The sequence below is a fragment of the Falco rusticolus genome, chromosome 14 (genome assembly GCF_015220075.1).
Source record: "Falco rusticolus isolate bFalRus1 chromosome 14, bFalRus1.pri, whole genome shotgun sequence".
NCBI classification, from domain to species: domain Eukaryota; kingdom Metazoa; phylum Chordata; class Aves; order Falconiformes; family Falconidae; genus Falco; species Falco rusticolus.
The window spans coordinates 15,485,432-15,512,341 of record NC_051200.1 but is presented as its reverse complement, the minus strand read 5'-3'; the positions used below and the strand labels follow the sequence as shown (position 1 = coordinate 15,512,341).

At 51.5% G+C, this 26,910-nt stretch overlaps 1 protein-coding gene across 1 annotated transcript; it reads right to left on the bottom strand.

The window, feature by feature from the left end:
- Window positions 1–1,364: 1,364 nt before the first annotated feature.
- On the bottom strand, window positions 1,365–26,395 carry SLC9A6 (solute carrier family 9 member A6). Its single transcript, XM_037408006.1, has 16 exons — window positions 26,119–26,395; window positions 18,833–19,032; window positions 18,360–18,437; window positions 17,617–17,693; window positions 16,591–16,703; window positions 14,133–14,238; window positions 10,492–10,633; window positions 10,153–10,258; window positions 9,837–9,925; window positions 9,512–9,625; window positions 7,852–7,963; window positions 7,271–7,424; window positions 7,062–7,092; window positions 5,761–5,840; window positions 5,019–5,124; window positions 1,365–4,744 (listed from the first exon to the last, which is right to left on the bottom strand). The coding sequence occupies exons 1-16, from the start codon at window positions 26,378–26,380 to the stop codon at window positions 4,469–4,471; spliced, it is 2,046 nt and encodes a 681-aa protein (XP_037263903.1). The 5' UTR covers window positions 26,381–26,395; the 3' UTR covers window positions 1,365–4,468.
- Between the last annotated feature and the right edge of the window lie 515 nt (window positions 26,396–26,910).

The following is a 26,910-nucleotide window of genomic DNA, read 5'->3' as shown; positions in this document are numbered from 1 at the left end:
AACAGCACCTATCCAAAACCTTTTTGCATGGCTGAAACAACATGCCAGTTCGTGGCACAGCGAGCCCATCCCGGAGGATGTCTGCCTGCACGCTGGCTGGTCCCGGCTTCGTTTTTGGCACTGGAGATAGCCCTCACCAACGGTGAGCCCAAGGGCCTGAATCGTACCTTACTTCAACAAAGCAATTCACGTGTAAGGGGTGTGCTGCACTTCTTTTTGAGGGTTTGTGAGGGTAAAGAGCTGCCAAAAGGCATTTGCTCAACTGCTAAATCACATCCTTGTTTGTTTTAGTTACGTGCCCGAGTACGACACAAGCCCGGGCTGGATGGCATGTGAACAGCGGCATTAGCGGTGTTTATTCTGATTATCGGGATTTTGAGGTGTGAGAGTGCACGGTGGAATTAGCACCATTTCACAGTAAGAAAATAAAACACCGTTGTCTCCTGTCCTACTCCTGTGACTTCTAGTAGCAGAGGCCACCCATGACCAGCATGACACGGGACAAGTCCTTCTCACCTGCAGACTCACAGCGCTTTCGTGAGCTGCAGCCGCGTGAGGACCACGGTCCCTTTGGAAAGCAGAACAGACATTCCCTCGGCTATCCGCTGCTATGGATGGAAGACAAGTGTGTTTAACTAGGTTTCAGGGGTTACCCTCCTGCAGAGATACAGAGCTATGAACGATGTATTTTTATAGCATTCAAAAGATGAAGGTTGTCCTTTGTGAACCAAAGCCCTCAAAAACAGATTCCTGAAGTTTCTGAGGTGCCCTCTGTATCGAAGGATTGTAAAGCATTTGAACAACCAACCTCTCCAGCTGCTCCAACCGCACACAGCACCAAAAAAATCGTACAGATGGGAGACGGGGCAGAATCACCTGCCACAAGGCCGACTGCAAATTCAACAAAAACAGGACATAAAGGCCCACAAAAGCTCAGGAGCCTCGATTTTGCAAACACTTGGTAGCGATGCCTATCACGCAGGTCCACCCTCTGCCCCAGGGCAAGTGTGAGTGATACCCCCAACTGGGTTTTGCTGTTCACGGAGCCTGTTGGAGTCTCTGCTCCCCATCACCTGCTGCTGCAAGGGAAGACGGTCCCAGGGCTGGGCTGTGTCTCCGGAGCCGGGGGGGGGAAGGCAGGAGGTGTGCACCCCAGCCTGGCTGCCCTCCAGCCCGCCGGGTTCAGCATCTCCATCCATGGCTGCCGCCTTACCCGTTGGCCAAAGGCCAGGAACAAACTCGTCTGGAGAAGGTCAAGTGGCACATCGTCACTTTGCTACAGATTTATTTCTGTGTGAATTAATGAAACGGTACACACAATTCCAGAATTAAAAAAAAAAAAGAAAAAACAACCAACAAAAAAAACCAAACAAAAAACAAAACCCAAAACTTTTATAGGCCCATAATCCTTCTTTCACAGTACAATGCAACAGTAAAGGATTTAGTCAGTGTAAACAGAAGGTCCAACAGTGATCATCAGCTATCACAGATCAGCTGCACAAACACCACAACTACGGGGTTAATGCCATTACCACACAAATTGACAGTACCAGTACAAATCATAACTTTACCTACAATGCTTTTTCATGTGCAAAAACCATGAAAATTCAATTTACGGAAGGGCACCTTCTCTAAATCTTCGTGGGAGCTGTAAACTGCCTCCTTGGCGCTGTCTTATCTATTTGGCAAAAGGTCTCGGGGGCTGATTCTCCAAGGTACCCTGAACTTCATCTGCAGCAGGCAAGCCATCAGGGCTCTGCATCTGAAAAACAGGCACTCGCGCATCCTCTGCTGCAGCAGGACAAAGCAAATCATCAGCTGAGGATGAGTATCAGTCAGGTATTAAATCAATCTTGAATTTCAACTTAGATTCATTCACCAAGACCATTCAAAACAGTCCTGGCTATATTATGTATGGATCATAAGAGCTCACAGGTAACCCACAAAATCATCATTTAAATACTTGCATTTCTTTAGTGTACTAACTGAACCGTCACTGGCTTCAAAAGCTGAGGCTTACGGTAATGAGTTGGCAAGCTTAAAGAGGGTGGATAAATTACTGAAGTCAACGGGCGACTGAAAGAGAGGAATGCTACCAAGGTGATGCTAAAACCTTATGCTGCAGCCACCCGGCAGCGCTGGGCTGCAGATGTGCACCTCAGCTGAGGATGGCCCGGGAGGGAGCCCTGCGCTGCCCTTGCACCGCGCCGCTGCACGGGTCCTGCGATGGGACCGGGGGCTTGCAGGGGGAGCAGAGCCACGCTGTGCCTCCGGCTGCACCAACGCCAGCTTCGTAAATTGAATTCATAGTCAGACTATACAGGAAAAAACAAGAGGTAGTTATTTATTATACCTCTTCAAAAAGGCAAAACAAACAAAAAACAGGATGTAGAAGTGATGCGGTAAACCTAAAGTCAACAGGTACCTATTTTTTTTTTTTTCCTCCTTTTTTTGGGGTTTTTTTTAAACACATGAAGTTAAGTTACAGACATCATATCAAATGCACACTTTATGGAATTCCTGCATAGTAGGAAACAAAGAGGCTAGCGCTAATCCAACAGCTATGTTAACAGCGAGACTGCCATTTACTGGTGCAAGGAAGATGCCCTATCTCAATATAAACAGAGCATTACCCCTCTCGTAGAGGGGTCCGATGGCAACACTTATACATTTTGTTCAGAAGGAAAAAGAAAGCGTTTTCTTGGGGATAAACTGCCAAAATAATCAGCTTCACATCCATAAATTTAAGGCAATGTTACATTAGACCTGAGAAAACGAAAAAGAAAAAGTGTAGATTTATTTTCTCAACTATACATGTACACTCAAAATTTCAGTATTTTCTGTCTCCTCCAACTCTCAGGTGGTGCTGGGGAAAACAGCCGTGGGGACACTTCTCTGAGGTCTCAGGGTCAGATCCTGACAGATGCAGAGTTTGTTCCAGGGAAAGCTCACGGGAGCTGTGAGTGCTCGGACTCACCTGGCTCTTTTTCATATATTCTCTTTTTAAACATCTCTTTAAGCTCTCTGGAGAAGGTTAACTCCAGTACGAGCTTGTAGTGCACCAGTAACCCTGAAAGGTTTGTATAGCAAAACTGTAGCTAAAATAGACAATAAAATTACATACAGCAAATTTCTGTGATTTCCCCTTTTCAGGAGAAAAAGAAGGATGTCAGGGTTAACAATTTCACTGCACTTTTAGCCATTCCCACAACGACAGAGTAAATCCTTTTAACACTAGTGTGAAATCGCAAATTGTTCTGTGCTCTTCCTTAGAAAATAAAAATTTATAAAACCAACCAAACAAAAAAAATCAACTCGCAAACATTTCTCATTAAATGGTAAGAGACACGAGAGAGATCAGGGAGGGGATTACAGACACACAAGCATGCTAAGGAGTTATTAAACAAAGTGCAATGATTTTTTGACTATACAGGACGGACGGACAACTCCCCTTCAGCACCACCTGGATGCTCAGCACTTCTGGAGAGGTCCGGAGGTACCGTGTCTTTTTTTTGTAGCCATAAAGCTTGTGTTCAAGGTTGGCTGGGCTCCACGGCCCCGTGTGCAGCTGCGGTAGCTCTGCACATCTTAGCTACGCCTGTGACCGCAGGAGAAGAGATTGGCTTGCACAAAGACACAGCCGCTTCCCAAACGTGAAATTTAGTTACCAGTTGAGGATTTGACGCCTGGTTCTAGAAAGCTGCTTGAGCCACAACTGAAAGATGGACTCGGCTCTAAAATCTGTGCATGCCTGGTGTAGTGTCTGTGGGGTCACCTCCTCCTAAACGTGACTACAGACACAAACCCTCTCTCCCTCCTGCTCCCAGCCAAGCAGCCAGACACCCGCAGCCCGTGCTGTCAGCTTTGGCCGGTGCCTGCCGTTAGCCGGCTAAAGCAGGGCTTGGGCAGAGGGTCCCTAAAAAGCAGAAAGTCTCCAGGTGCCAGCTCAGGTTCCCACAAAACAAGCTCATCGCTGGTCACTGCCCGGCAAGAGGGTCTATGGGCAGATTTTTTGTGATATTTCAAATGTGACTACCCAAATATCAGAGACAAAAAAAAAAAAAAATATTAAAAAAATCCTCATCTGAATAGAAAGCGATTTCCACTGCTCGCCAGCACCTCCCTACCCTCCTCTCCCAGGCTCAAAGGATGAACAGGGAGTCAGCTCCTCTACTTACCCTGCTGGGAACTACACCCTTCGTCAAATCACACATTAAAGAAGCTCACTGTGTGCAAAAGACTCTTACGCTAAAACAGTTCCACCCTACACAGTGCAGTCAACACAGTTTTTAACTTAAATTTGCAGCTTGTTCTTCACAAGTGCTTGGCAGAGAATATTTATATTCTTCTGACACCATATAAATAATATTTATACAGCTTAGACATTTTGAGACATGCATTAGACTTTAGGTAGTACATATTTCTTGATCATATATGCAAATATTACTGTCAATTAAACTGAGCAACCTTATGCTGGACCATGTCTTGCGTTATCCAGGACGTTTGACGGTGGCTCTGAATCGTCCATGGGAAGGACCAAGCGTGTTCCCCGGATTACGAGTTCATGGTCCCCAAAAGCGAGCTCCCGATCAAGCGCATCTTCAGAGCTGTTTCCCACGAATCGCCGTGACGTGCCGCTGGATGCGACAGAGTCAGTGTTGACGGTGGAATCCCCGTAGGTCAGACTGATGTCCCCATCGTTCAAAATGAGGTCAGAGTCATCGTCCTTCAGCTGCTCTTGATTCTGGGCAACGAACAGGAGGAAAGGGCTGTTTAACTGCTCCTGAATAGCCGTGTTTGAAATCGCACAGTGGCGGTGAACAAGCAGACAGAGGCACCGAATCACAGACTCTCCTGCACCGTGACCATAACCAGACGTGCCATCCATCAGCCCCAGCACCGGATCCCCCCACAGGCTCCCAGCTCAACGCTGCAGAGCAGCATCCAAAAGCTACTCAGAAACATAAACATGTCAAACTCCACCAACACCATGACAGAAAGGACACTGATGGACTCACCTCGTACGCCTGTGGACTTGTCAGGCACCGGGCAATAGGCCCACAGCACCCAGGGAGCGTGGTCGTCAGAGGAGGACCGCTGTGTGTCAGCAGAGGCTTTAGATAGCTGTGCAGAGGGTTAAGGAAGAAAGAGGAACTGGCCAGTATCAGTCAAGTGTGGGGTGCAGAGGTAGTGGTGAGGGACTTGGTGTCTCCAGGCAATCGCAGGAAGGAAAGAAACACAAGTCCCTGGAAGCACAAGAATTACAGGGATGAGCAATAGGAATGCAACTACGCGCAGTGGGACGAGTGGACCAGGGCACAGTCCCGGTGAGAAAAGGCTCAGCAGTATCACTTATCCCATCACCCTGTCCCTCTCAGCCTGGCAAATCGCTCCTCCGCTGATCCGTGGCAAAGCATTTGCAAGAGAGGGGAGGCACAGACTGAGCAACGGGGCCACAAATGAGGAGCCCCCCTGCCCTTCCTGCGCACCTGCTACTGGCATCAAGGAGCCCCTGGGCTTCCAGCCTTGGCGAGCCCAGCTTTGAACTGAGCTACCACCGCAACCCCACAGACCGTGGGTGGAAACGGTCATTTCTTGCAGCTGCAGACATGAGGAGGCGCAAATCAAAAACCAGCGGTGTAATGGGAAATAAAGGCTGGCTCCTCTGCCAAGCAGGGAGCGAGTCACGCTCCAAGTCAGCAGAGCTGACCAAGCGGATGGGATGTGACATGGCACGTGCCAGCTGCCGTTCAAGGATACTTGTGATCAAAGTTGTACCACATGCGGAAAAGCCAGGCGCTTTCTGCTTTCGTACTCCTCCTCTCGCTCTCCGGGACACCCTGCAGGAAAGCAAAACATTAAACAGCAGCAGGGCAACGTGCCACGACCTGCATCAGGGCCAGGAGGTTATCCCCAGGGGAACGTAAGAAGACACGCACCTTCCCACTGCTTCTTCAGAAGAAAAATTTGGGTTGCCGTGGGTAAAAGCACGTCCACACCACAGCAGGTGCTTCCAGCACCGCACTCTGCATCTAGCAGCGTACGACAGCCTTAGGGAGGTGGTATCAAAGCACGGAGTGACCATTTCTCTGCTAGAGCCCTCCTGTTTCTGGCCCCAAGGTTTAAAGTGCCTCGGAGCCAGCAGCTGCATCTGGACATCACATTTAATAGTGACTGACAAGTCCAACCTCCATCAAATCTCACCTGAGATTTTTGTGTGCAAATAATTGTGTGTTATGGGGACTCCTGGCTTCCTTTTAGTCAGAGAAAAAATATAGAACTGTTTGGAGGGGACTGTGAATACAATTATGTATTTCACAGAAGTCTGGGTTTCAGATTTAGGGCTCTGGGCTGCCTTTAGCATTTGATGCTTTCTCTGCAGGAGGTGAACAGCTCAGTAAATGGCTCTCAATAAAATGAACCTCCAAGGTGCAGAGCCCACACCAAAATCAAGTCCAGCCACAGCCGCAGCACGACCAAGCTGCTGGTGCACGAGTGAGACAGCTCGGGGCTACCAGGCAGGAAAACTCCCAACACCGCAGGGCTCCAGCATTTATCCCAGCGTGGTCGGTGGTTCCTGGGCTGCCACATAACTACCCATAGGAAACACAGAGGCAAAAGAGAGGTTGAGGGTACCCTCAGGTAAAAGTTGGACAGAAGATGCTACATTAAATGAGTCAGTAAATGGCATTTCTGTACTGCTCTGGACACTGGGATGAGGCAGAGCACCTCCATGTCATGCACATATTGATATTTACTTCAAACCCAGCAAGGGAGAGACCAAATCTATTCTAGCAGTAATGTGGACTTACTAAACAGTCCAGCAGTTATTCTATGCCTTGCTCTCTGACCGAATAAAAGCAAGCCTCATTATAACCACCGAGAGCACAGAAAAGCCACGGCTCGGGCTGACTGCAAACTCATTCACTAGAGGAGCTAAAATCTCTCCTACAGCTGGGAGTGGAGCACAGACGGGCATTCACGGGCTCTCGCTGTAACCCCTGCACGGATCAGCACAGTGCGAACCCCTCTACAGAGGCTGCCAGCACCGCCGCACTCACCACGTTCTCCTGATCCGCATCCACACCGACTCTGTGGAGCAAAAAACAAGCAGAGGGTTAGCACAAGCAATGCCAGGTGGGTACGTGCCGTGGTCCAGGAGGGAAGGATGCGATCTTCCTCTTGTCTCTTCAAACTGAGCACCTTGAGATGAGAGTGGGATGAGGGAGAGGGCGCGCTGCGCCAGGAGAGCCCCACGCGTGCCACTCACCGGATATTCAGGCAGGACAGCATGGCCGTGGTGCCCCCGCCGAAAACCCACACCGTAAAGAAGACAATGAGAAGCGTCGTGCTGAACATCATCTGTCGGGCGTACGTGGCCGTGTCGCGGATGGCCAAGGCGAACGCCATGGCTCCTCGCAGCCCTGCGGGGGAAGGGACGGCGGAGGAGCTGCGTTAGCCCACAAGCCCAGGTGGCCGCCCCCACCACAGGCTTCCCCACCCAGGGCTTCCATCGTGCTGCCCACGTGTGGTCCTGTCCCTCTGAGGGACATTCACCACTGGAGGAGACCGCAATGCTGTGAAAGCAGGCGTTACCACCACTCCTTCCAAACCCAGCAAGGCAAACCCTCCTCCTGCCCCACGCTGTGCGCTGGAGCGCAGGGCAGGAGAAGTCACTCCTACACCTCAAAACCAAGGCACTCACACCACTGAGCCTAAGGGAGCCCTTCCCTGCCCGGCTAGACATTGCCTATAAGAGATTTAGAGTTGAATAAGGAATATGTCCAGGCGCTCAGGGGCAAGGAAGCGCAGATGGGCCACGTGGTCAGAGGCAAAGATGCGGTAACATACCAGCAAACATCATCATATGCTGTAAATTCGTTCCGATCTTATTTCTTCTCCCCAAATTCAGTAAAAATGACAGTGGGTAAATATTGGCAGCTCTTCCTAGGAAGATAGCAAGCTGTATTTGCACACGTTAAGGGAATGGCTCTTCCTATGTCTCCCATCGCATCCCACCTCTGCACGCAGAGCCAGTTTCTACTGCCTGATGGAAATGCTGGGGAGCCTCAGAGGCGCCAGGCACTGTGGGAAGAGCATGTTACTACCTCACCAAAGCAAAGCATGCATTGCAAATCAGGAATATCATACAGAGACAAGCACAAATAAACAAGGGAAATGATGAGAAGACAGGTTAGACTAGCGAGGGGAGAGAAAAAACACCATTTCCCACTGTATGCTCTCCCCTGCTGGGTCCGTTTTCCACCCCAAGAATTATTTGTCCTCTGTGAAGCTCAAGTTACCACAGCTACCACAACCCCTCTGACATTCCCCAGCACACCACACTTCACAGCTGGGTTTCAAGCTTTGAGCCAAGTCCCGTTCCCAAAGATTATTCAGTAAAATGAAAGCAGCAGCCGCTAAGAAGGAAAAAAATAATAATCTAATACTCTTTCTGTTTTCATAGCCTGCGAGATACAAGAATCACCAGCCCCTTCATATTGCTTTTTATCTTTGAAGCTGTATCTTTTAATACCAGCACCCAGATGGCAAAAATAATCTTGGAGCCAGTATTCAGCTCAGCCTTGAATAATATGGAAAATGCTTCCAGCTTTTATGTTCTTTCCTGAACATCATGAATTTGCATAAGAGACACATTTCATGATCTCTCTCATGAATGAGCTATTTCATCAGCGAGTTAGCCAGTTCCTACTGAAGAGGCACAGCACAAAATTTCCATCTAACCACACAAACGGCACTTCCCTGCTCTTCACTCTCTTTACCCCACTGCAACTCCACAGAAGCTCATCAGGGAAATCCAGCCGACCCCGCTGCAAACCCATGCACCAGCACTGGCAAAGATAACAAAGTGTTATTTACCAGTATAAACCTGCTTCAGTGCAGGCAAAGGGTGAAAATAATTCTGCTCAACTGAACTAGCTTCCTCGTGATACGAAAAAAATTCCTTCAAAATCCTTGTTTTTCTGAGACATACCAGGGCCGATAGCTTGTTTCTGTTAGCATCAGCCTACAGAAGGGGAAATCTTTCTCATGACATCATTCAGAGACATCTACTGCAGCTTTAACTGTGCTATTTGACCAACAAAAGAAGGGTTAACCGAGTGGAATAGCAGAGAAAAGAGGAAATAAATGACTATACCAGGCAGTTCCCATTTGCAAAGCCACCCCTGGTGCCACGCTGCACCACATTTACATCGGATGCCGTGTCCCTGCAGCAGCTGATTTGAATGCCCACAAAAGGAGAGAAGATGGGAAAGAAAAAAAAAAAAAAACAAACCAAGAAAACCCCACCAGAAAAGTTGGGAAAGAACCTCCATTTCCTTAAAATAACCAGTAAAGGCACCACTACATGGGAGAAATCCCCTTTTAAAAATAAATCTAGACTGACTGGAAAAAAGCCCCATACATTTGAGTGAAAAATACAAACTGGGAATGAGGCACCTCTCCTTTTTTTTTTTTTTTGTCTTGTAAAACGGGCTCCAAAGGATACAAAAGCCCCCACCACAAAGGTAGGGTTAAAGACGTGGTTCTGGAAGGTGAACAGTGCAAGTCCCATGTAGGAGAAGATGAAGTTTTCTGCCAAGAAATTCAGAAGCTCGAACAACTGAGAGAGAAAAACAAATTAAAAGCAAGTTAGACATTACACAGATTTAACAGAAAAAACATGTGACCCCATCCATCACGCAGTAAATACTTCTGCAGAAGCAACCCTAGTAAAATCCATCTGTAGAAAGACAGATACACCTAATTCTGGCTAGAGGGAAGGAAAAAATATTGAAATTCAGAGAGGCTGAGGGGGGCTGCGGAGCTCTCACCTGCTTCGTTCTGTGTTGGGACTCCGTAGATAAGTTGTTATAGGTATAGTGGGCCTGCGTGATCCCGCAGAAGAGCACGGCCACCACACCTGGAGAGCAGAGCATCACATTAGACCCCTGGTCACGAAAAGGGAACTGAGCTGCACCCCAGCAGTGTAGGCGACTTAATGCAATAACCCCAGAACCCAAAATAATTAAAACTTCTGAAAGCAGAGGGAGAGCCCCGGCTGCAATTGATACTGGGAGAAGCAAAACACCGTAGCCCCATCACCCCTGCCGATCTCTGTCCCAGATGCAGGACTGGGCTGGAGCTTGCCTGTAAAGCCACACGCTTCAGCCAGCAGGAACGTGCTCCAGGACATCAAGAAGAACAAGCCGGTCTCCAGCAACGGGAACTCCCGAAGTTTGGTGAACTTGGTGACGTTGCAGATGGTTAAGGATAATTTGGAGAGAAACTGTAGGCTAAGAGCGCTTCAAATCCAGCTGCGTATCACAGCAACACTACACAGCCTGCCCCTAACAAGGCTGTGGCGCTGCCTTTCATTAATTTAAGCAAAAAATCATGAAACAATGCACCTGGGTGAGATGTAGCACAGCAAAAAAAAAAAGAAGCTGCTATGCAAACACTTGGAAAAAAACCCAACAAAAAGGATATTAAAGCTGTCACAACTCCAGTAGCTGCTCCCATTGCAAAAGATCCACTGAATATCCCCAGGAAGATCCCGATGGACTTGAACATCGCTGTGACATCAAATGTATGGCTGTTGTCGCCCGCTGGCTGGTACGCAACAATTGAACTGGAAGAGAGAGGGAAAGCACACACAAGAACAACACGCTCCTCAGGCACCTCCACCATGAAGTGCTACGACCGCTGCAAACACCGAGCCTGAGAAACCAGGGAGACAAACCCCAAGGGATTCTAAAACTCCCCTGGGATTGCAGCATGCGGCGGCAGCACGCCCACCCCGTCCCCGCGAGTTCGGGACCCCCTTCACTCCGGGCTGGCTTTCTGCTGTTCAGCCACCCCTCCTGGGCACGGATCTGCATTTGCTCCTTCTAGATCTTAGAGAACATTGGACCGAAGCCCGTCTCTTGCACGATCTCCCACAAATACATTTGCTAGTCATCAGCCCGCCATTTATGATGGTATTCCGGGGGTTTGGCATCACCTTTCTATACAGTCAGGCAATCTGGGACCACAAAGCATTCAAGTGGGAAGCCTACATTTCTCCGTCGACTCCACAGAGGCGGCTGATGTGAATATCCCCTGGAGAAGTTATGCCATTTTACCGCATTTAACATGCACCACATTTATTTTGCACTGCTCCGAGTCCAAAGTGAAACGCTGCAGGGCAGCAAGGCAAACAAACGGCACAATGCGGTTCGCAGCAGCCACGCTATTACCTTCATCCACCAAACTTCAACAGACCTTTGCGATGAGATGGCAAATAGGTCTGCCGTGCTGATCCCGTCTCTGAACCTGCTCCCTCCTAACTCCTGAGGAGCTGAGCCTTGCGCCAGCCGTTTTGCTGTTTTACTTGGAAAGGCTGGGATACAGGGGCAGCCTTATCCATCTCCTAAATCCCGTTTTTTGACTCCTTACATCACTTTATTTGATGTAAACATATCAAAAACATCAACTTCCTAGTTAGCAATCCCTCGGCTGGCTCTGTTAAAACTCCTGGATGTGAACTTTCATCATTTTCTGTTTAATCCCTCAAGTTACGCTCAGCGCACACATCCTGCAGCCTTCCCCCCTAACGACACACAAACATTTTTCTGCAACACAATGACAATCCTCCCCTTTCCAACGGGTCACAGGTCACTTCCCTTGCTAAACTTCCTTGCTTTTAATACATTTCATTTTTCTGCATTGTCTTCTACGCTGCAAGCCACAGATTTCTCCCTGTGATTTAATTTCTTTTGTCAACCCCATTTCATACTTCCCATTCACCAGCATGCTCTTATTCTGGGGTTTGGGGTTGTTTGTTTTTAAAATCCAGACTGATTTCATTTCCCCTCCATAACCGACTGTTTGGATGTCGGTTTTGCATTTTAACCTCTTACAGTTTTGCTTCTGGTTTTGCTTTTTGCATCGCTGATAAGACATTATCCACAGCTGCCCTTTGTGTGCTTTACTTCCCCGCTCCCTGCCCACGGGGCTCCCTGTGGCATTTAGCCCCTGTGACACCTCCCCTCCCCTCCCAAACCGCAGCCCCGGCTCCTCGCTGCCCACCAGCTTTCGGTTCTGGGTTCAATTCCCCTTCATCCTGCAACTGCCCCGCCGCCACTACGCCAGGCCAGGGCAAGCCAGCACCAGGCAGGACAGAAAGGCACGGGGGGTCCCGGACTGAAGGCAGGGAGGAGAGGAGCCTCGGGGACACCCAGCTCCCGGTGGGACCCACAGAGTCCCCCAAGCTCCCCATCCTCCGCCGGCGTGGGGACAGTGCCTGCAGCGCCCGCTTTCACCATGTGCAAGGAGCTGACAGTGCTTCTCTGGGCAACCGCCGAACCCAGGCACCCAGCCAGCTGTGGCTGGAGCCCCTCTTCACCCCTGGGACAAGGTGAGACCCACCACCCATTGTCACCCCGGTGGCAGCTCCTCCATCAACACAGCCCACCTGCCCAGAAGCCACCCCATTCCCCATCTTCCCAACACACCCCTGCATCTCCTCACTGGAGAGCAGGTCCTGCCGTGCTTGGGGGAGCAGAACCATCCCCAGGCAGTTCCCCTACTTACGTCTCTGCCATGAAACAGACAAACGCCAAGCTAAATCTAAAAAAGAGGAACCATAAACGGGAGCTCTGGACTGCTCTTGTAGGCACTCTCCTCCTCGGTGCAAGAGGTCCTCACCTCCTCCTTGCACCCAAGATGTGGTTCTGTCCAGGTGGCTCAAGGCTGCCCTTGAGATACCTGCAGCGACCGATACCCACCGTGCTGACCCGCCTTACACTGCTTACGGGGACCCTGAAGACAAAGACCACAGCGAGCTTTAAAATGGGTACGGGTTCCCTGCTGAGCCGCCCCTGGCAAGTCAGCGTGCTGCTGGGCCGGTCTGCACAAAAGCATGGCTGCAAAATAACTGCTGGCTGCAGCTCAGAGCTGCTGGTTTGGTGCAAATTATCTTATTTCAGGGAGGGGGGTGGATTGAACTCAGCTTGTGGAAAGAGGAAGGCAGGAAATCAGAGCAACGGCTACAAAGCTGGTACCAAAACAGTGCAAGAGGCAAATCGCTGTGCGCTGTGCCGTCACCTACGTGCGCGGAGATCCACCACAGATTTCATTACTCTGACGTCGAACCCACCCAGTCCCACTCTGAACCTCCCGGCACAGGCTGAAAGACCCCGTCCCTTCCTCACTCAGGATCACTGCTTCAACACGGCCTGGCTGCGCAGCATTTACTCTCGCACTAGCAGTGACACATCCAGCACAAAAGCCAGAGCGAGCAATACAAACAGTTCCAGAAACCTCAACAGAAACATTCAATTCAGTAAATACAACCCATGCGGGTGGCGATACACAGCTCACAGTATGTTACTTGCTGCCTCCACCTCAGCAAAACCCACGCAACCAGCATGCTGGAGTGACATGTATTCCAGAAATATTTTCCGCATTAGTCTTAGCTATACATTAACCTGTCACCGTTGCAGATATTATATCTTTCCAAACAAATTCCCGTGATGACAACACAGTGAAAACGCAGATAAAATACGTCCTACATGCACAGGACATAAAATATTAAAGAATATAAAACATTTTTTAGAAAGCTAGCAAGTTTCCCGTGTGTTCAGTCCAGGGTATTAACTCTGGCTGTAAGAAGGACCATCTTCTTGATGCACAGAAAGCGCAGAGAGAAAGGGAACAGCTGCTTTGCCAACTATTTCCACCAAAACAAAAGCAGGTATTTGTGAATGGGAAGGAAGGCAGGCAGGAGCAAAGCCACCAGCAAGGGGTTTCAGTGGGATCCTGGGGCTGAAAAGCAGACTTGGTGCTATTCCCATTTCAGAGGGACATAAAAACTTCCTTCTGGCTGGGTCAACCACCATAAAAGCAAAACAAAACTTCCCATCACGCAGGGCAAAGTTGCAGGGACAACCTGCAATTTCAAGCTGCCGTCTGCAATGAGGAAATGAGTCAGAAGGTCACTACAGCTTTCCAGGACACTTAATAAGGAAATCTGTGCTTGCGAACACTAATGCTCCTATCTTACAGGAGCAAGGCCTAGTGGCTCCCCCCATGTCCCCCCTGACATGTAACATACATAACAATTAAAAATAAAAACAGAACACACTTACGAAGACAGCACTATGGCAACGGCATCATTGAGGACGCTTTCGCCAAAGAGAAGGGCATACAGCTCAACATCAACCTGGAGTTCATGGAATATGGCAAGAACAGTCACTGACAAATAGAAAAATAGAAAGACATTTAAAAAGGTGCCATTAATTCACTGTAATCAAAGACAAAAAGCCCCTTTTTAGAAAGCTGCCTTCCTGCACATCTGTGCAACTGCTGCGATGGTGCCAGCCACCCCCCATGCTCCCTTTGATAGTCATCCTTCTGCCCTTTCATTTTTAGATCTGCTTTATCATTTCCCTCCTCCTCCTTTCACTAAAACACATCCCGGGCATTAGATCTATTGAGTCTTTAGCGGGCAGATATGAGCACACTCTGCTCTTGAGCTTCCTGAGGGTTTGAGCTCATGGACTGGACCATGACACCACACTGACACCAGCTGGTGTCACCAAGCTTTTGGGATGCCGTTAGCTTGGAACACCAAGGAGAGCCTTCCTCCACCTGCAGAAGGCCAGACTTATCCAGGATGATGGCTATCTTTTCCCTCCATCCCTGATACTCCAAGAGAAATCCTCAGATTCAACCCAGGTTGACACACTGCAAGTGCCGGCACAGATGTGTTAACGTTTCAGACCTATCTGGAAAAAGCCAGGCATCGGCTCAAACCCCACGAGGGGGTTCCTTGTGATTTGCAGCCACATGGCAGAGATCGGAGTACCCTCAAGCCCTTCCGCGATCCAGCAGCTCCAGGAAGACAATGAAAATGCAGCAGATTTTGCGTATCAGCCTTGCAAAAAGATCACAACATCTAAAGCAAGCAAGATGTCGCACACGGTGCATTGTGCACAGCTCAGACTGCTGTGGAGGGCTGAGCTAATTCCAATTAACTTCTGTGAAAGTCCTTTAAAACAGCATTCAGGGACTCATCCATGCACACTGAAGGGGTTTAACCCATTTATGCCCAGGCAAACGCTCCATTTTTACCTGCGGGATTTTCTTGTTCCCATTTCAAAGCCTGAAGAAAGGATGCAACACCGACAGCCCGTCTGCAGCATTTCTAAGCATTACTTCTACCTACAGTCCTTGCCTGGCCTCTGCCCACCCGCCATCAGACCTACCACACTGCTGTCGTGTCTGGGAGCTGCTCCTTGCTTTGCCAGCGTGCCCCCTTCTCGAGGGTGACACCCTGGCTAAGTTACGGGGAGGATGCTCGGCCTCGCAGCCACGTGGGAACAGCTCCCTGCTAAAGGAACCAGTGGGCTGAATGTATGCCCACGTTTGGAGAAGTTGGGCAATGATTTTACCTTATTTTTTAAGTTTGGGTTTGGGGATTTTTTTTATAATAAAAGTATCAGCTGCAATAGCCGCACACCTGGCAAGTCTTAGGGAAACACAAAAAATAAATTATTAAAAACTCATGGGGAATACACATCTCAAATCTCCACCTGGCAGACAGATGCGGCTTACTCCCACGTTATGCTGCAGGTTATGTTCTGCAGCATCATTCTTGTTTATATGCATATACATACAATGCTCCTCATTTTGCCTTTGAAAACAGACATGACTCATTGTTAAGATGAGCAGGTAAAAGTCCCAGTTCATCTGGAAACGACAGCCACTGGCACTTGTTTCAAAAGGGCAGAAGGTTTGGTTTATCCAGGTGTGTGACCTCTCCCTTCCAAGCAAAACTGACCAATATCTGCATTTAAAAAGATCCACCAAAGCTACGTAACATCGGGAAGGAGGAGATGCTGCCACTCCCCAGCCCCACCAGGCTGGCCTCGAGCGCAGTAGCCAGGCTGCAAAGGAAGAAATTCAAGCCCTGTTCAGCAAAGGGAAGGAAGAAAGAGAGGCCTTTTTGTGGTCCTGTGGTTCTAGGGGAGGGTGGAACATGCAAACAGCTACCACGTAAAAGCAATCGTGAACTAAGCAAAACTCGGTTGGACGAGGCATGTTCTTCATAGTCTGGATTTATAAAGCCCATCAGTAGACCCAGATGTCACTACTGTCCTCAGTACTGCTCGTTAAGATCAATTTTCAATTAGATAAGCCCCTTCCAAAATCCCACCCACATGGAAGCAGAAGAAAAATCACTAAACTAAAACCATCAGCCGAACCTTCCCCCCGTTACACATCTTGCTGTTGGCACAGGGCGGCAGGGCCACAGAGGACCTGTCCCAGACCCCGGCAAAGTCAAGAGAGAGGCTGCCCAGGACCTCCCTGGAAACCAAGGTTCGGGAAAGCAGAGGTTTGGAAGGGATATCACCTGTGCCTGGAAGGAAACAAAAAGGCACGGAGACAAATTTGACTTCTAGGAATGTCACAAATAAATTAAACTCCAAAATTCAGAAGGAGGGAACTTGCAGGGGTTTCAGACTTTCTCCCCCGCTTCACCACAACTCAAAGCAGATCAAAACGGAGGTAAAATGAGGGGGAAAAATAAACCATGTAACATACCAGGGTCAGTAGCAGACACGATGGCACCAAATAGGAGGCAGTCAGTGAAGTAGAAGTCTCCTCCGAGCTGCCCAGTGACTTTCATCAGCGCTACGCAGCCATACACAACAGAGCTGGTGATTAGAAGAAGCAATTACTCATCTCTGCAGTGCATTAAAACGACATTCAAATGGGCTCAATTACCCTGAATTTGCCAGATTAACCCCTGAAGTTATCCAAACACAGGAACACCAAAGAACTGTACTGGATGAGCTGAGCCCAGCGAAAGCCCACAGCCACAGTCCTGGAGGCGAGTGTCAGGCCACGCACACCACAGCAGCGGGACTGAAACTCCTCCACACACATAACGTGGCTAAAGAAAAGCAGCAGCCACGCTTGTGGGGTCTTGTGAAAGTTTTGCAGTGTTTCACATTAACACATTCCAGTGGGATGACCTTGGCCTGACTTTGAAATGGCTGAAATTTTCAGCAAGGAATAGATAATGCGGATGCTGAGTTTGCTTGAAACCACCGGACTCTCCAGTGGAAAACACCCTACGCCAGCCTGCGTGCTGCTATTCAGAGTGGGAATCATCTAGCTCCCTCTGCGCGCCGGGATAAATAATTTGAAACACAATCTGTGCTTGCTAGGCACCTGCTCCCAGCAAGTAAGGACAGGACATGCGTTCACGATCCTGCCCTCTACTCTTGTGTCTCGCGCTTGTTAGGGCTGTGCTTTCACTAATTTGAAGTTACTGGTTTTTTCAAGACAATCTTCAAAGAAGCGTGAAATTTTCTTTGCCAGGTGTATAACTACTTTGCATGGGATGCTGAGAAATCACTGTGCAATCAGACAGTAATCGCCCTGTCCACGCAGCAGAAGTTTGGACAGTAAATAGTGGGTTTGGCCTCTGCTGAGCAGCGGTGGCAGGGAGCCTGTGTGATCCTTCAGGGCTGGGATTAGCAGCCGTAGCTCTGGTCTCAGGGCACTGCCCCCGAGCACGGCTCAAACCCCCACGGGAGAGCCCGACCAGCTCCAACCACTCACCCGATCACCAGGCAGGAGATTGCAGTGCCGAGAAAAGCGTACGCTAGGATGGATCCCAAGTTTCTGAAGAAGTGCCTCTAGAAGAAAGAGGCAAGGAAAAAATAAAATATCAAACCCGAATTATATTTTGCTAACCATTGATTTCAAGCCTGCACAGGCACCCGCACAGTGTCTGTAGCAACTTGGACCTGGCTCAGACACCACGAGCTGGCCAAGCACGGCTGAGCAGTGCCCAGCGCCACGGCGTACACTGCCAGACCAGCAGATCTTAATGCAGCCTTAATAAACATGAACACACCATTTTCTTCTACCTGTGTGTTTAATAAGGTACAGTCCTGGGAACCGATTTCCTAACCCAGCAGCATTCCTCCTTCCTTCTCCCGCCAGCTAAGCAGGATCATTTTCCTTTCCTTCCAAATCAGCATTTCAGAGAGCTGCTGCTTCCTAAAACATTCCCACCCTCCTATGTGTTTTGAAAGCAAGGATGGCTGGAATGGCCCCAGCTGGCCTCAACCCCCCCTGTGCAAACCCGTGCTGGGTACGGCTGAAGTCACTGACCTTCCCAGGGCAGAGGGGCAGACAAGACTGACCCCTCCTGCTTCCTACAATCCCACATGTCCTGGGGAAAACTGTACCCAGCTCCACAGCCTGGGCCTGCTGAGCAAGCATTATAGCACTCCCAAGTATTAAAAATGCTCTGGAGGCAGAGGAACTAAAAACATAGGCACTGTAAAGGCACGTACCCTTTTCAAGCTGTAGCCTGCATAAAATATAATTGGAGGAAGCAAAATGTTGAAAAACACTTCAGGATCAAAAGTCACCTGTTAAGAAAAAAACAAACAAAAAAACAAACAAAAAAAAACAACCAACAGTAAAACGGTTTGTTAAAGACTTTGAAAAACAAAACACGAATAAGAATGTCACATAAAATGTACGGGAGGAAACCTTGTACCCCTGACAGATGAAATGCTGTTGGGTCAATGCTGAGGATGTGTCTGGGATCTTTTGGAGACACAGCCCAGAGTCTAAACACTTTAAATTAAGATCAGCTGAAACTAGAGTTTCATTACATTGTGTTCAACTTATAGCTGATGACAGTCTGACCGAAGTTTAAAAGAAAATAATAAAAAAATCACTTAATCCAGCAGACAGAGGACTGGTCCCCACGGAGGGAGGGGGGAGCACTGCTCACCTCTTCAGCTGCTGACTCCCTTACCTTTCTCAGCATCTCGTTATCCTGGACATTATTGAGCTCCTGGGCACTGATTTCCCCCTTCAGGGTGTACTCGTAGTACTTCCCGCTGACATTCACCAGCAGTGTGGCAGGACTGGTCTGCACTTGGCAGCTCAGGGTCACGTTGTTGACATCGCTGGGGACATGGATGCCGTAGCGCAGGACCACACCGACCAGGACCCCTGGAGAGGGACACGTGTCAGTGAGACAAGCCATGGCAAACTCCCGGGACAATCTCTTTGAGCATGGGTGCAGCATCAGGCATGTCAGGATCCTGACCCTCTCGCTCAGCTGCTTAGCCCAACCACCGTCCAAAACTGCCTGAGCGGTACTGAACCATCTGCGTCCTTCCGTGAGCCATGCAAATGCTTCATGCTCATGTGGACTTTCTAACACCAGCCACAGACTGGTCCTGAAGGCTTTTAATCACCCAGCAATCAGCCAGAGCCTCCCTCCAGTGCAGCAAACAGCTGGCATTGAGGGCACGCTGGTTTTCTTAGGACAAGCACTCTGGTATTGCCGGGGCACAGCTGGGGACCTGGGCAAGGTGCTGCTCACGTGTGCCCGAACTGCCCACTGCACCTGGAAATGTGATGGCATCACATTCTGCCACTACAGAAATCCATTAAACCCTCCATTTTGGTAGAGGATTAAAACCAATACGCAGCAACCACCATGAACCCTTTGAGGATGGTGAGCATCCTCCACAAGATGCTGCAGCACCACACAGCCTCCTCCCACACCCGGGAGCTTTCGCACCACACCGCAGCGATCCCCGTTTTATGAAAACCATGGAAGTTTCCCAATCCAGGCCGACCACCCAGGTCTGGTCCTCACCCCCCTGCAAGCCTCAGCACTGCACCGGGAGCAGCAGCCCCAGGGCAGCCCCGTGAGCCAGCTCTGCCTCCGGCTCAGCCGCTGTGCAGGAGTATCGTGGGGTTAATTTGCAAGTCAGCAATTTATATGGCACTTTTCTTTTGCAGCACAGCTGATGAGCTGCGCTCTGAGGTCTCGCATCCAGATTAATGGTATTCACACAGTGCAGGCTCCTCCAGCTCCTTCTCACCCACACGGTGTGCCGAACACTCTGCTGGCAGAGCTTTTTGACATCTGCAGGCTGGGGAGGAGGGATGTCCCACAAGACACCTTTCCACGTAGCCTTCAGCACAAAAGGGTTTGGAAACTCCTTGATTAAGGCAGCACTGAGCCGCCACAGAAATCCCAGATCTTAACCCCATCTCTGAACCACACATTTATGAAAAGCTTTCAGACACGTGGGAACTCAACAGAGACCGCAACACTCAGGCGGCTTCTCCATTTGCCTCCTAGGATGCTCTTGCTGCTTTACTGTTGCCTTAATTAAGATCTTGCTCTGTGCTTTCCTACAGGCAGGGCACAACCCCGACTGGAGAACACCCAGCTCTTCCTCTGCCACCATCCCATGGGAGCAGAGCCTGGGCAGGAGTTCTGCCATGGCCAGGCAGGAGGCTGTGGAGTCCCAGCACACCCAGAATCTTCTGCAGCCAGTTCCCCATCTACCACCTGGTTTTTGCCTTCTCTTCCCTTCACAGTGGTTTTCCAGGATGAGATTTGCTCATTTTGCCTATGGCCAAGAAAAATGCCCCCGCCGCCCATCCCAGGGGATGTCGTGCACAGCAGGGCCACCCAGGCACGCGTTCAGACCATGAGCAGAGGCAGAAGAATCAGCTGCAGGCAGAGTCACCGCTGCTAACCCACCACACCAGTGACACAGGGTGGCTTGTCTCAGGGACCGGGCTGACAGACCAGGAGCTGCACCCAAAGCCCATCCCTGGTCTAACAGACCCGGGAGCTGCACCCAAAGCCCCGTCCCTGGTCTAACAGACCCGGGAGCTGCACCCAAAGCCCATCCCTGGTCTAACAGACCCGGGAGCTGCACCCAAAGCCCTGTCCCTGGTCTAACAGACCCAGGAGCTGCACCCAAAGCCCCGTCCCTGGTCTAACAGACCCGGGAGCTGCACCCAAAGCCCATCCCTGGTCTAACAGACCCGGGAGCTGCACCCAAAGCCCATCCCTGGTCTAACAGACCCGGGAGCTGCACCCAAAGCCCATCCCTGGTCTAACAGACCCGGGAGCTGCACCCAAAGCCCATCCCTGGTCTAACAGACCCGGGAGCTGCACCCAAAGCCCATCCCTGGTCTAACAGACCCGGGAGCTGCACCCAAAGCCCATCCCTGGTCTAACAGACCCAGGAGCTGCACCCAAAGCCCCGTCCCTGGTCTAACAGACCCAGGAGCTGCACCCAAAGCCCCGTCCCTGGTCTAACAGACCCAGGAGCTGCACCCAAAGCCCCGTCCCTGGTCTAACAGACCCGGGAGCTGCACCCAAAGCCCCGTCCCTGGTCTAACAGACCCAGGAGCTGCACCCAAAGCCCCGTCCCTGGTCTAACAGACCCGGGAGCTGCACCCAAAGCCCCGTCCCTGGTCTAACAGACCCGGGAGCTGCACCCAAAACCCATCCCTGGTCTAACAGACCCGGGAGCTGCACCCAAAGCCCCGTCCCTGGTCTAACAGACCCGGGAGCTGCACCCAAAGCCCTGTCCCTGGTCTAACACGGCACTTCTGCAGCGCAGCTGAGCTGCTCTTGCAAGGCTACAGGTGGTTTTAAGGCATGCACAGCTGACCATGTGCTCACTGCTTCACCCTGCACTGCACTGCTGGTACAGAACCACCCCGACAGTAGCAGAAAAGGTCCCTCTCGGCACAGCCAGGCACGGCCAGCAAGGAGAGCTGCTCCAGGGAACATCATGCTGCACTGAGCTGCTTTTACACCAGCGTCACTAAGAGGGGGACACCAAAGAGGAATGCTTTTGCTTACTTTTCTGCTAGCCTCTTTGTTCCCTGCAGTCATCCAGTGCTCCAGAAATAATAAGTACAGAAATGAAGGCAAGGATGTCAAGAACACTGAGATGCCACAGCACGTATATACACGAGCATGTGGCGGGGGGGTGCATGGCACCGCAGCATCGGGATAAAACACCCAGGCTTCCTTTCACCCAGAAGATGATGACCCCCAAGGTACCATGGCAGGCAACCAAAACTCTTCACTGAGATAAGATGAGCTTCAAAGGGTTATTAGGACTGTTAAGCAGCTTTAAACAGTCACAGTGAGAAGTCAAATGAAAGGGAGGAAAGCCAGACCGGAGCTCATTTACCTTCTATCCTTGCAACTGCTCCTCCACTCCTACGGAGCAGGCAGCACCAGGCACACCGCACTCTGCAGCCCTCCAGAGCTACCTGGGGTGGCTTTTAAAAAGCTGGTTTTTAACAAAAAAAAAAAAAAAAAAAAATTGATTTTAGATCTTCACACAGGAGCCAGAAACCTCCAGCAGCAGCAGCTGCCTGCCTTTGCTCAGATGGAAGTGCACCCAGTGACCCCTTCAATGCCCAGGCTCAGCACTTTGAGATGAGAGGCCCTGCAGGAGGAAGGAGGGAGGGATGGACAGACATCGCTGCTGGGAATTCAGAAGGGATCCTGACTCACCCTCCTCTCTACTCTTAATCCCTTGCCTGTCCTCACCGTCTCACTTGCCCGGGCAGCTGTTCCCTGCCCCGCGTGCCGGCCGTGCTCCAGCCACAGCCAAATTCCCACTCTGGCCAGGAATGAGGTAAGGGAAAAGGGACAGATAAACCTACAGAATCTGCCAAGACCACTGTGCTTGGGGGTCCCAAAATCAGGCATATTATCTTGCCCTGCAACATGCTGCCTGGGAGGCTCCCAGAGCTCTCTGGAGCAGGGTGGGAAAAGATGCCCACGTGCAAATATACATCCGCACAAATTGCTCCTGGGCACCGCACGTGAAGCAGCCAGCCATCACCCCAGCAGCTCCCGACACAGAGGTACCACCAGAGCTACTTACAGGGGAAGCACGGGGCTGCTCTGCTTAAAGCCAGTTATTCTGCCAGCGTTAAGATGACCCTACCTCCAGCCCGACGGTGGGTCTTTAACCGACCCCCTCCGCCACCTAATGATGCTCACCGGAGGCACCTGGGGCAAACCTGACGTAGATGCCAAGGTTTTTCAGACCCCAAACCCATCCTGGGCTCAGGCTACCTGGACCAAGGCCAGGGGAGCGTGTAGGTCCTCCTGGTTCTGACGGTCTCTTAGGAAATGGTTCAAATTCTCTTGGCACTTGAAGTGCCATCCTAGCAGCAACCCGTGAGCCGCTCTGCCAGTATCGACATGCTTTTGCAGCCAGAAGTTTTACAAAACTGAGCCCTGGGAGGGAGATGAGCAGAGGGAACCTGACACCGAGGAAGCTGCCAGCTGAAAGTGCAAGGAGTAGAGAAGCTAAAGGCAAAGCTGGTAAATTAATTGAGTTCTTTTATGCAAAGTGTAAGAGATTATTTTCATTGCATTTCTCCCAACTTCATTAAAAAGAATAAAAGCCCATAGGCTTTTTTTTTTTTTTTAAGGTGCTGTTGAACATTTCCGAGGTAAGGGTTTAAATGAAGACTAATATATTCACATCCAGGCACTTAACAACAATGGAAGCGCACAGGATCCCCAGGCAAGCATTAATCTGGACACCGAAAGGAAAGAAAAAATGTAGCAAGCAACTGAAGACATCCTGACAACAAGCAATTTAGACATACGTAATCCAGAGGCCAAGTGGGAACAAGTACAAGGAAACTACAGAAGTTCCTGCCACATCCACCATCAGACCCTGAGAAGAACTGAAACAAAATTGTTCAATTAACCATCCTAATGTTGAGTACCTGGAGGCAGAAACCTCATTTTAAACACCGGAATGAAGCTTAGGGGCTACCAAACACCTACTGTCTATCACCCTGAGATGACCCAGCCTGTGTCCAGCTCTTGATCATCAACTCTGAGGTGACAGCATGATTTGTAAGACAGAAATCCACTCAGAGCCAGAGCTTGTAACTTAGAGTAGAAAGAGAAACACAAAGGAAACTCTGATGTATTTCGGCAAGAAGTATGCAAAAATTTTATTTTAGTTGCTGGGGTTTTTTTAATTAGAAGAAAAAAACCAAATTGCTTTTCTCGCCCAGATCTCAGGGTCTGTTTTGCAGCCTGCCTGCTGCCACACTTCCACATTTTCAACGGACTTCCCCGGGGCTGAAGGCATGGCAGGGGGCCGGGACACTGAAGCAGAAGCAGTACCCGCTTTGCTCCCTGCAGCTTTTAAGCGGTCGCTGTAAAACAGCATCTCAGCATTCCTTGGGAAACTACACATCCCTTTTCCTATGCAGCTTTCACAACCTGAGCAGCAAATGCCAAGAGCCTCGGTAGCAGGGAAAAACTTGGAATTTTCTGCATGACCAGATGGGTGATGTTACCGATTTCACCAGCAATTCTCTAAGTGCAGTCTGCAAAAGAGCAGACAGAAAAGATTTGTTTTACAAATCCGCAGGAGACCGAACCGACCTGAGTTGTCCTCTGAGAGCAAAGGAGAGCACTCAGGTGGGTCAGGGAGAACAGAGGACCACGAAGCAGCAAACTCCAGGAGAAGAACAAGGTTAATGGCAAGTTTGAAAGCATGAAAGGAGTAGAAAGTCCACGAGCCAGCGAGCTCCAGGGCAGCAGAAGGAAGACCTGTGCTGGAAGCACGTGCTCCCACAGCACAGCTCCTGTCCCCGGGAGGTGACCACCCTTGCCCTGGGCAGGAGGCCAGCGATGCCTGCACCTCCCTCAGCGGTGGCTTGCAGGAATGCGAAGAGGCAGCCAGTATTTTGTGCCTCTGGGCTGATGCAAGTGTCTCCACCCCTTCGTTCAGAACGGACACTTCCAATGAACCGAAACGTAGGATCACAAAATCCAACAACCCAAATAGGTCAAGCCATAGCCTCCACAGCAACGCTTTCTGCTGGGCAGGGGGCTGGCCCACACTGGTGCTCTGACGGAGCTTGGTTGCCCATCACCCACAACCAGGGGCAAGGACAGCACAGAGAAGAGCCACTGACCACAGCACTCAGCAGAAGACACCTTTCCAATCCTAAACTCAACGTAGCTTGTCTAGATAAGGACCCATAGCTGTGTTAACGACTCCCCCAGCACAACTCACAGTCCTAGTTTGGTTGAACTCCAAGCCATGCCAGGTAACGCGGGCAAAGCCACGTACGGCACCTTCATACAATGGCAGGGCCACTTCATGTCACCTCAGTAAATCACAGGCCACCATTAAAACCCAACCAGCTATGGCTCCGCTCCCCCGACCCACGGGCACACGTGTGGGACATCTCACCCAGAGGTCCCGGCACGGCAGGAGGAGGAAGCCCCTGATCAGAGGCTCATGTGCACAGGTCCCTGAGCAGCAGGACATAAAGCTGCTGGCCCTGCGGGTCGCTGAGCATGGCAAAGGGTGGAACCATCTCCCCAAACAGCCTCTCCACTCTTCTTGGACAGCTTCTGGAAATTCAGGCCCTCTAAACACACAGTGGAAACATAACACCTGGCCACAGCGTTCAGGATGCAAGACTCCTGACCAGAGCACAGCCTGGTCCGTGCTGCCCCCAGCCCCACTCTCAGCCCTGGGGCAGGTAAGCAGGACTTGCCATTGCTTCGCGAGGTGGCTTCAAGGCCACTCGGCATGCGGTGATCCCCGACCCCACCAGCTTCACCCATGCCACCCTGCAAGACTGCCTGGGAAAACCCAACCCATTCCTCACCGCCAGAGGTTATGGAGTACCCCTGCCCCCAATAGCCCCCGACAGCCCCTGATAGCCCCCGACAGCCAGGGTTTGGGAACCAACCGACCCATCCTCCAGCAGCTGCCACATAACGCTCAGCACGGGGCCAGCCAGGACAGGGCACGCAGCCCAGCCATCCCAGCGAGATGGGAGCATCAGGCTGGGGATGCAGAGTGTCGGGGGGATCCCCGCATCAGGCTGGGGATGCAGCGTGTCGGGGGGATCCCCGCATCGGGCTGGGGATGCAGCGTGTCGGGGGGATCCCCGCATCGGGCTGGGGATGCAGCGTGTCGGGGGGATCCGCGCACCCCTCAGCCCACGCAGACACCCACGTCAACCCTGTCACAGCCCCTTGGCAAGGGGCCACCAGGCACCAGAGGAGGGAGCGGTGGGCAGCTGGTGGTCCCATGAAAGCGGGCGGCGAGGCGCCCCAGCTGGCCCAGCACAGAGCAGGGACTGGTCTGGATGGGGGTCCCAGTGCCCGGGGCAGGGTGGGCGGCGCTCGCTGCCGCTGTGCCCTCGGTTCCCCGGGGAGGGGGGGAAGGGGGGGGCGGGGGGGGTCCCGGCGCCCCTCACCGTAGATCATGGCCAGGCCGGTCTCGTGGAGGAAGCGGGCGCGGCGGTGCTTGAACAGCCAGATGGTGAGGATGGTGAGGGTGAGCAGCAGGATGAAGACGAGCAGGTTGGCGCTGTCCTGCCGGTGGCTCTCCTCCGCCGCCTTCTCCGACACGATCTCCTCCTCCAGCGCCCCGGGACGCGCCGCCACCACCTCCCCGCCCGCCGCCCCCCGCGCCCACAGCCCCGCCGCCGCCGCCAGCACCGGCCCCGGCCCCGCCATCGCCCCGGTACCGGCCCGGCCCCGCCGCCACCAGGAAGCGGCGCTGGGCGCAGGCGCTGCGGGGCGGGGACAGCGCTGCCGGGAGCCCGGATAGGGACGGGGCTGGGAGGGAGCGCCGTGCCGCCGGGCCGAGGGGAGGCTCTGCGGCGGAGAGAAGGGTATTTTGGCTTGAGGCAGCCAAGGAGAAGGGGGAGCGGCCGGGCGGGGGGCGAGGGCGGCGCCTGGGAGCTCGTAAGGCGGAAAGCCTGTTGCAGGCGAGCGGGGAGGGCTTGCGGGAGCCGTGCCCGGGCGGGGAGGGGGCTGCCGGCTTGCAGGGGGGCGGCAGCCCGGCCGCGGGGGCTGGAGTGGGGCAGAGGGGGGAGGCTGGCGAGAGGGGGGCTACAAGGGAGAGAGCAGCTCGCGAGGGTGCAAAACGGGGTTCGCAAGGGGGAGCCAGAGCGTGAGGAGGGGAAAAAAATTATCCCCCCAACAGACTTGCAGCAAGGAAGAAGTTTCGCACCGGCCCTGGCTCCGCACAGCCACGCGGGGGA

Bases quoted from the DNA above. Each gene is read 5' to 3' on its own strand.
- SLC9A6 (XM_037408006.1), bottom strand. From the start codon at position 26,380: ATGGCGGGGCCGGGGCCGGTGCTGGCGGCGGCGGCGGGGCTGTGGGCG. The intron at 7,093-7,270 runs GTGAGTGGCACG...TTTGCTCCACAG, and splicing joins CTGTCCTGCCTGAATATCCG to AGTCGGTGTGGATGCGGATC. The intron at 5,841-7,061 runs GTGAGTGCGGCG...GCTTTCCTGCAG, and splicing joins ATGCGGATCAGGAGAACGTG to GGTGTCCCGGAGAGCGAGAG.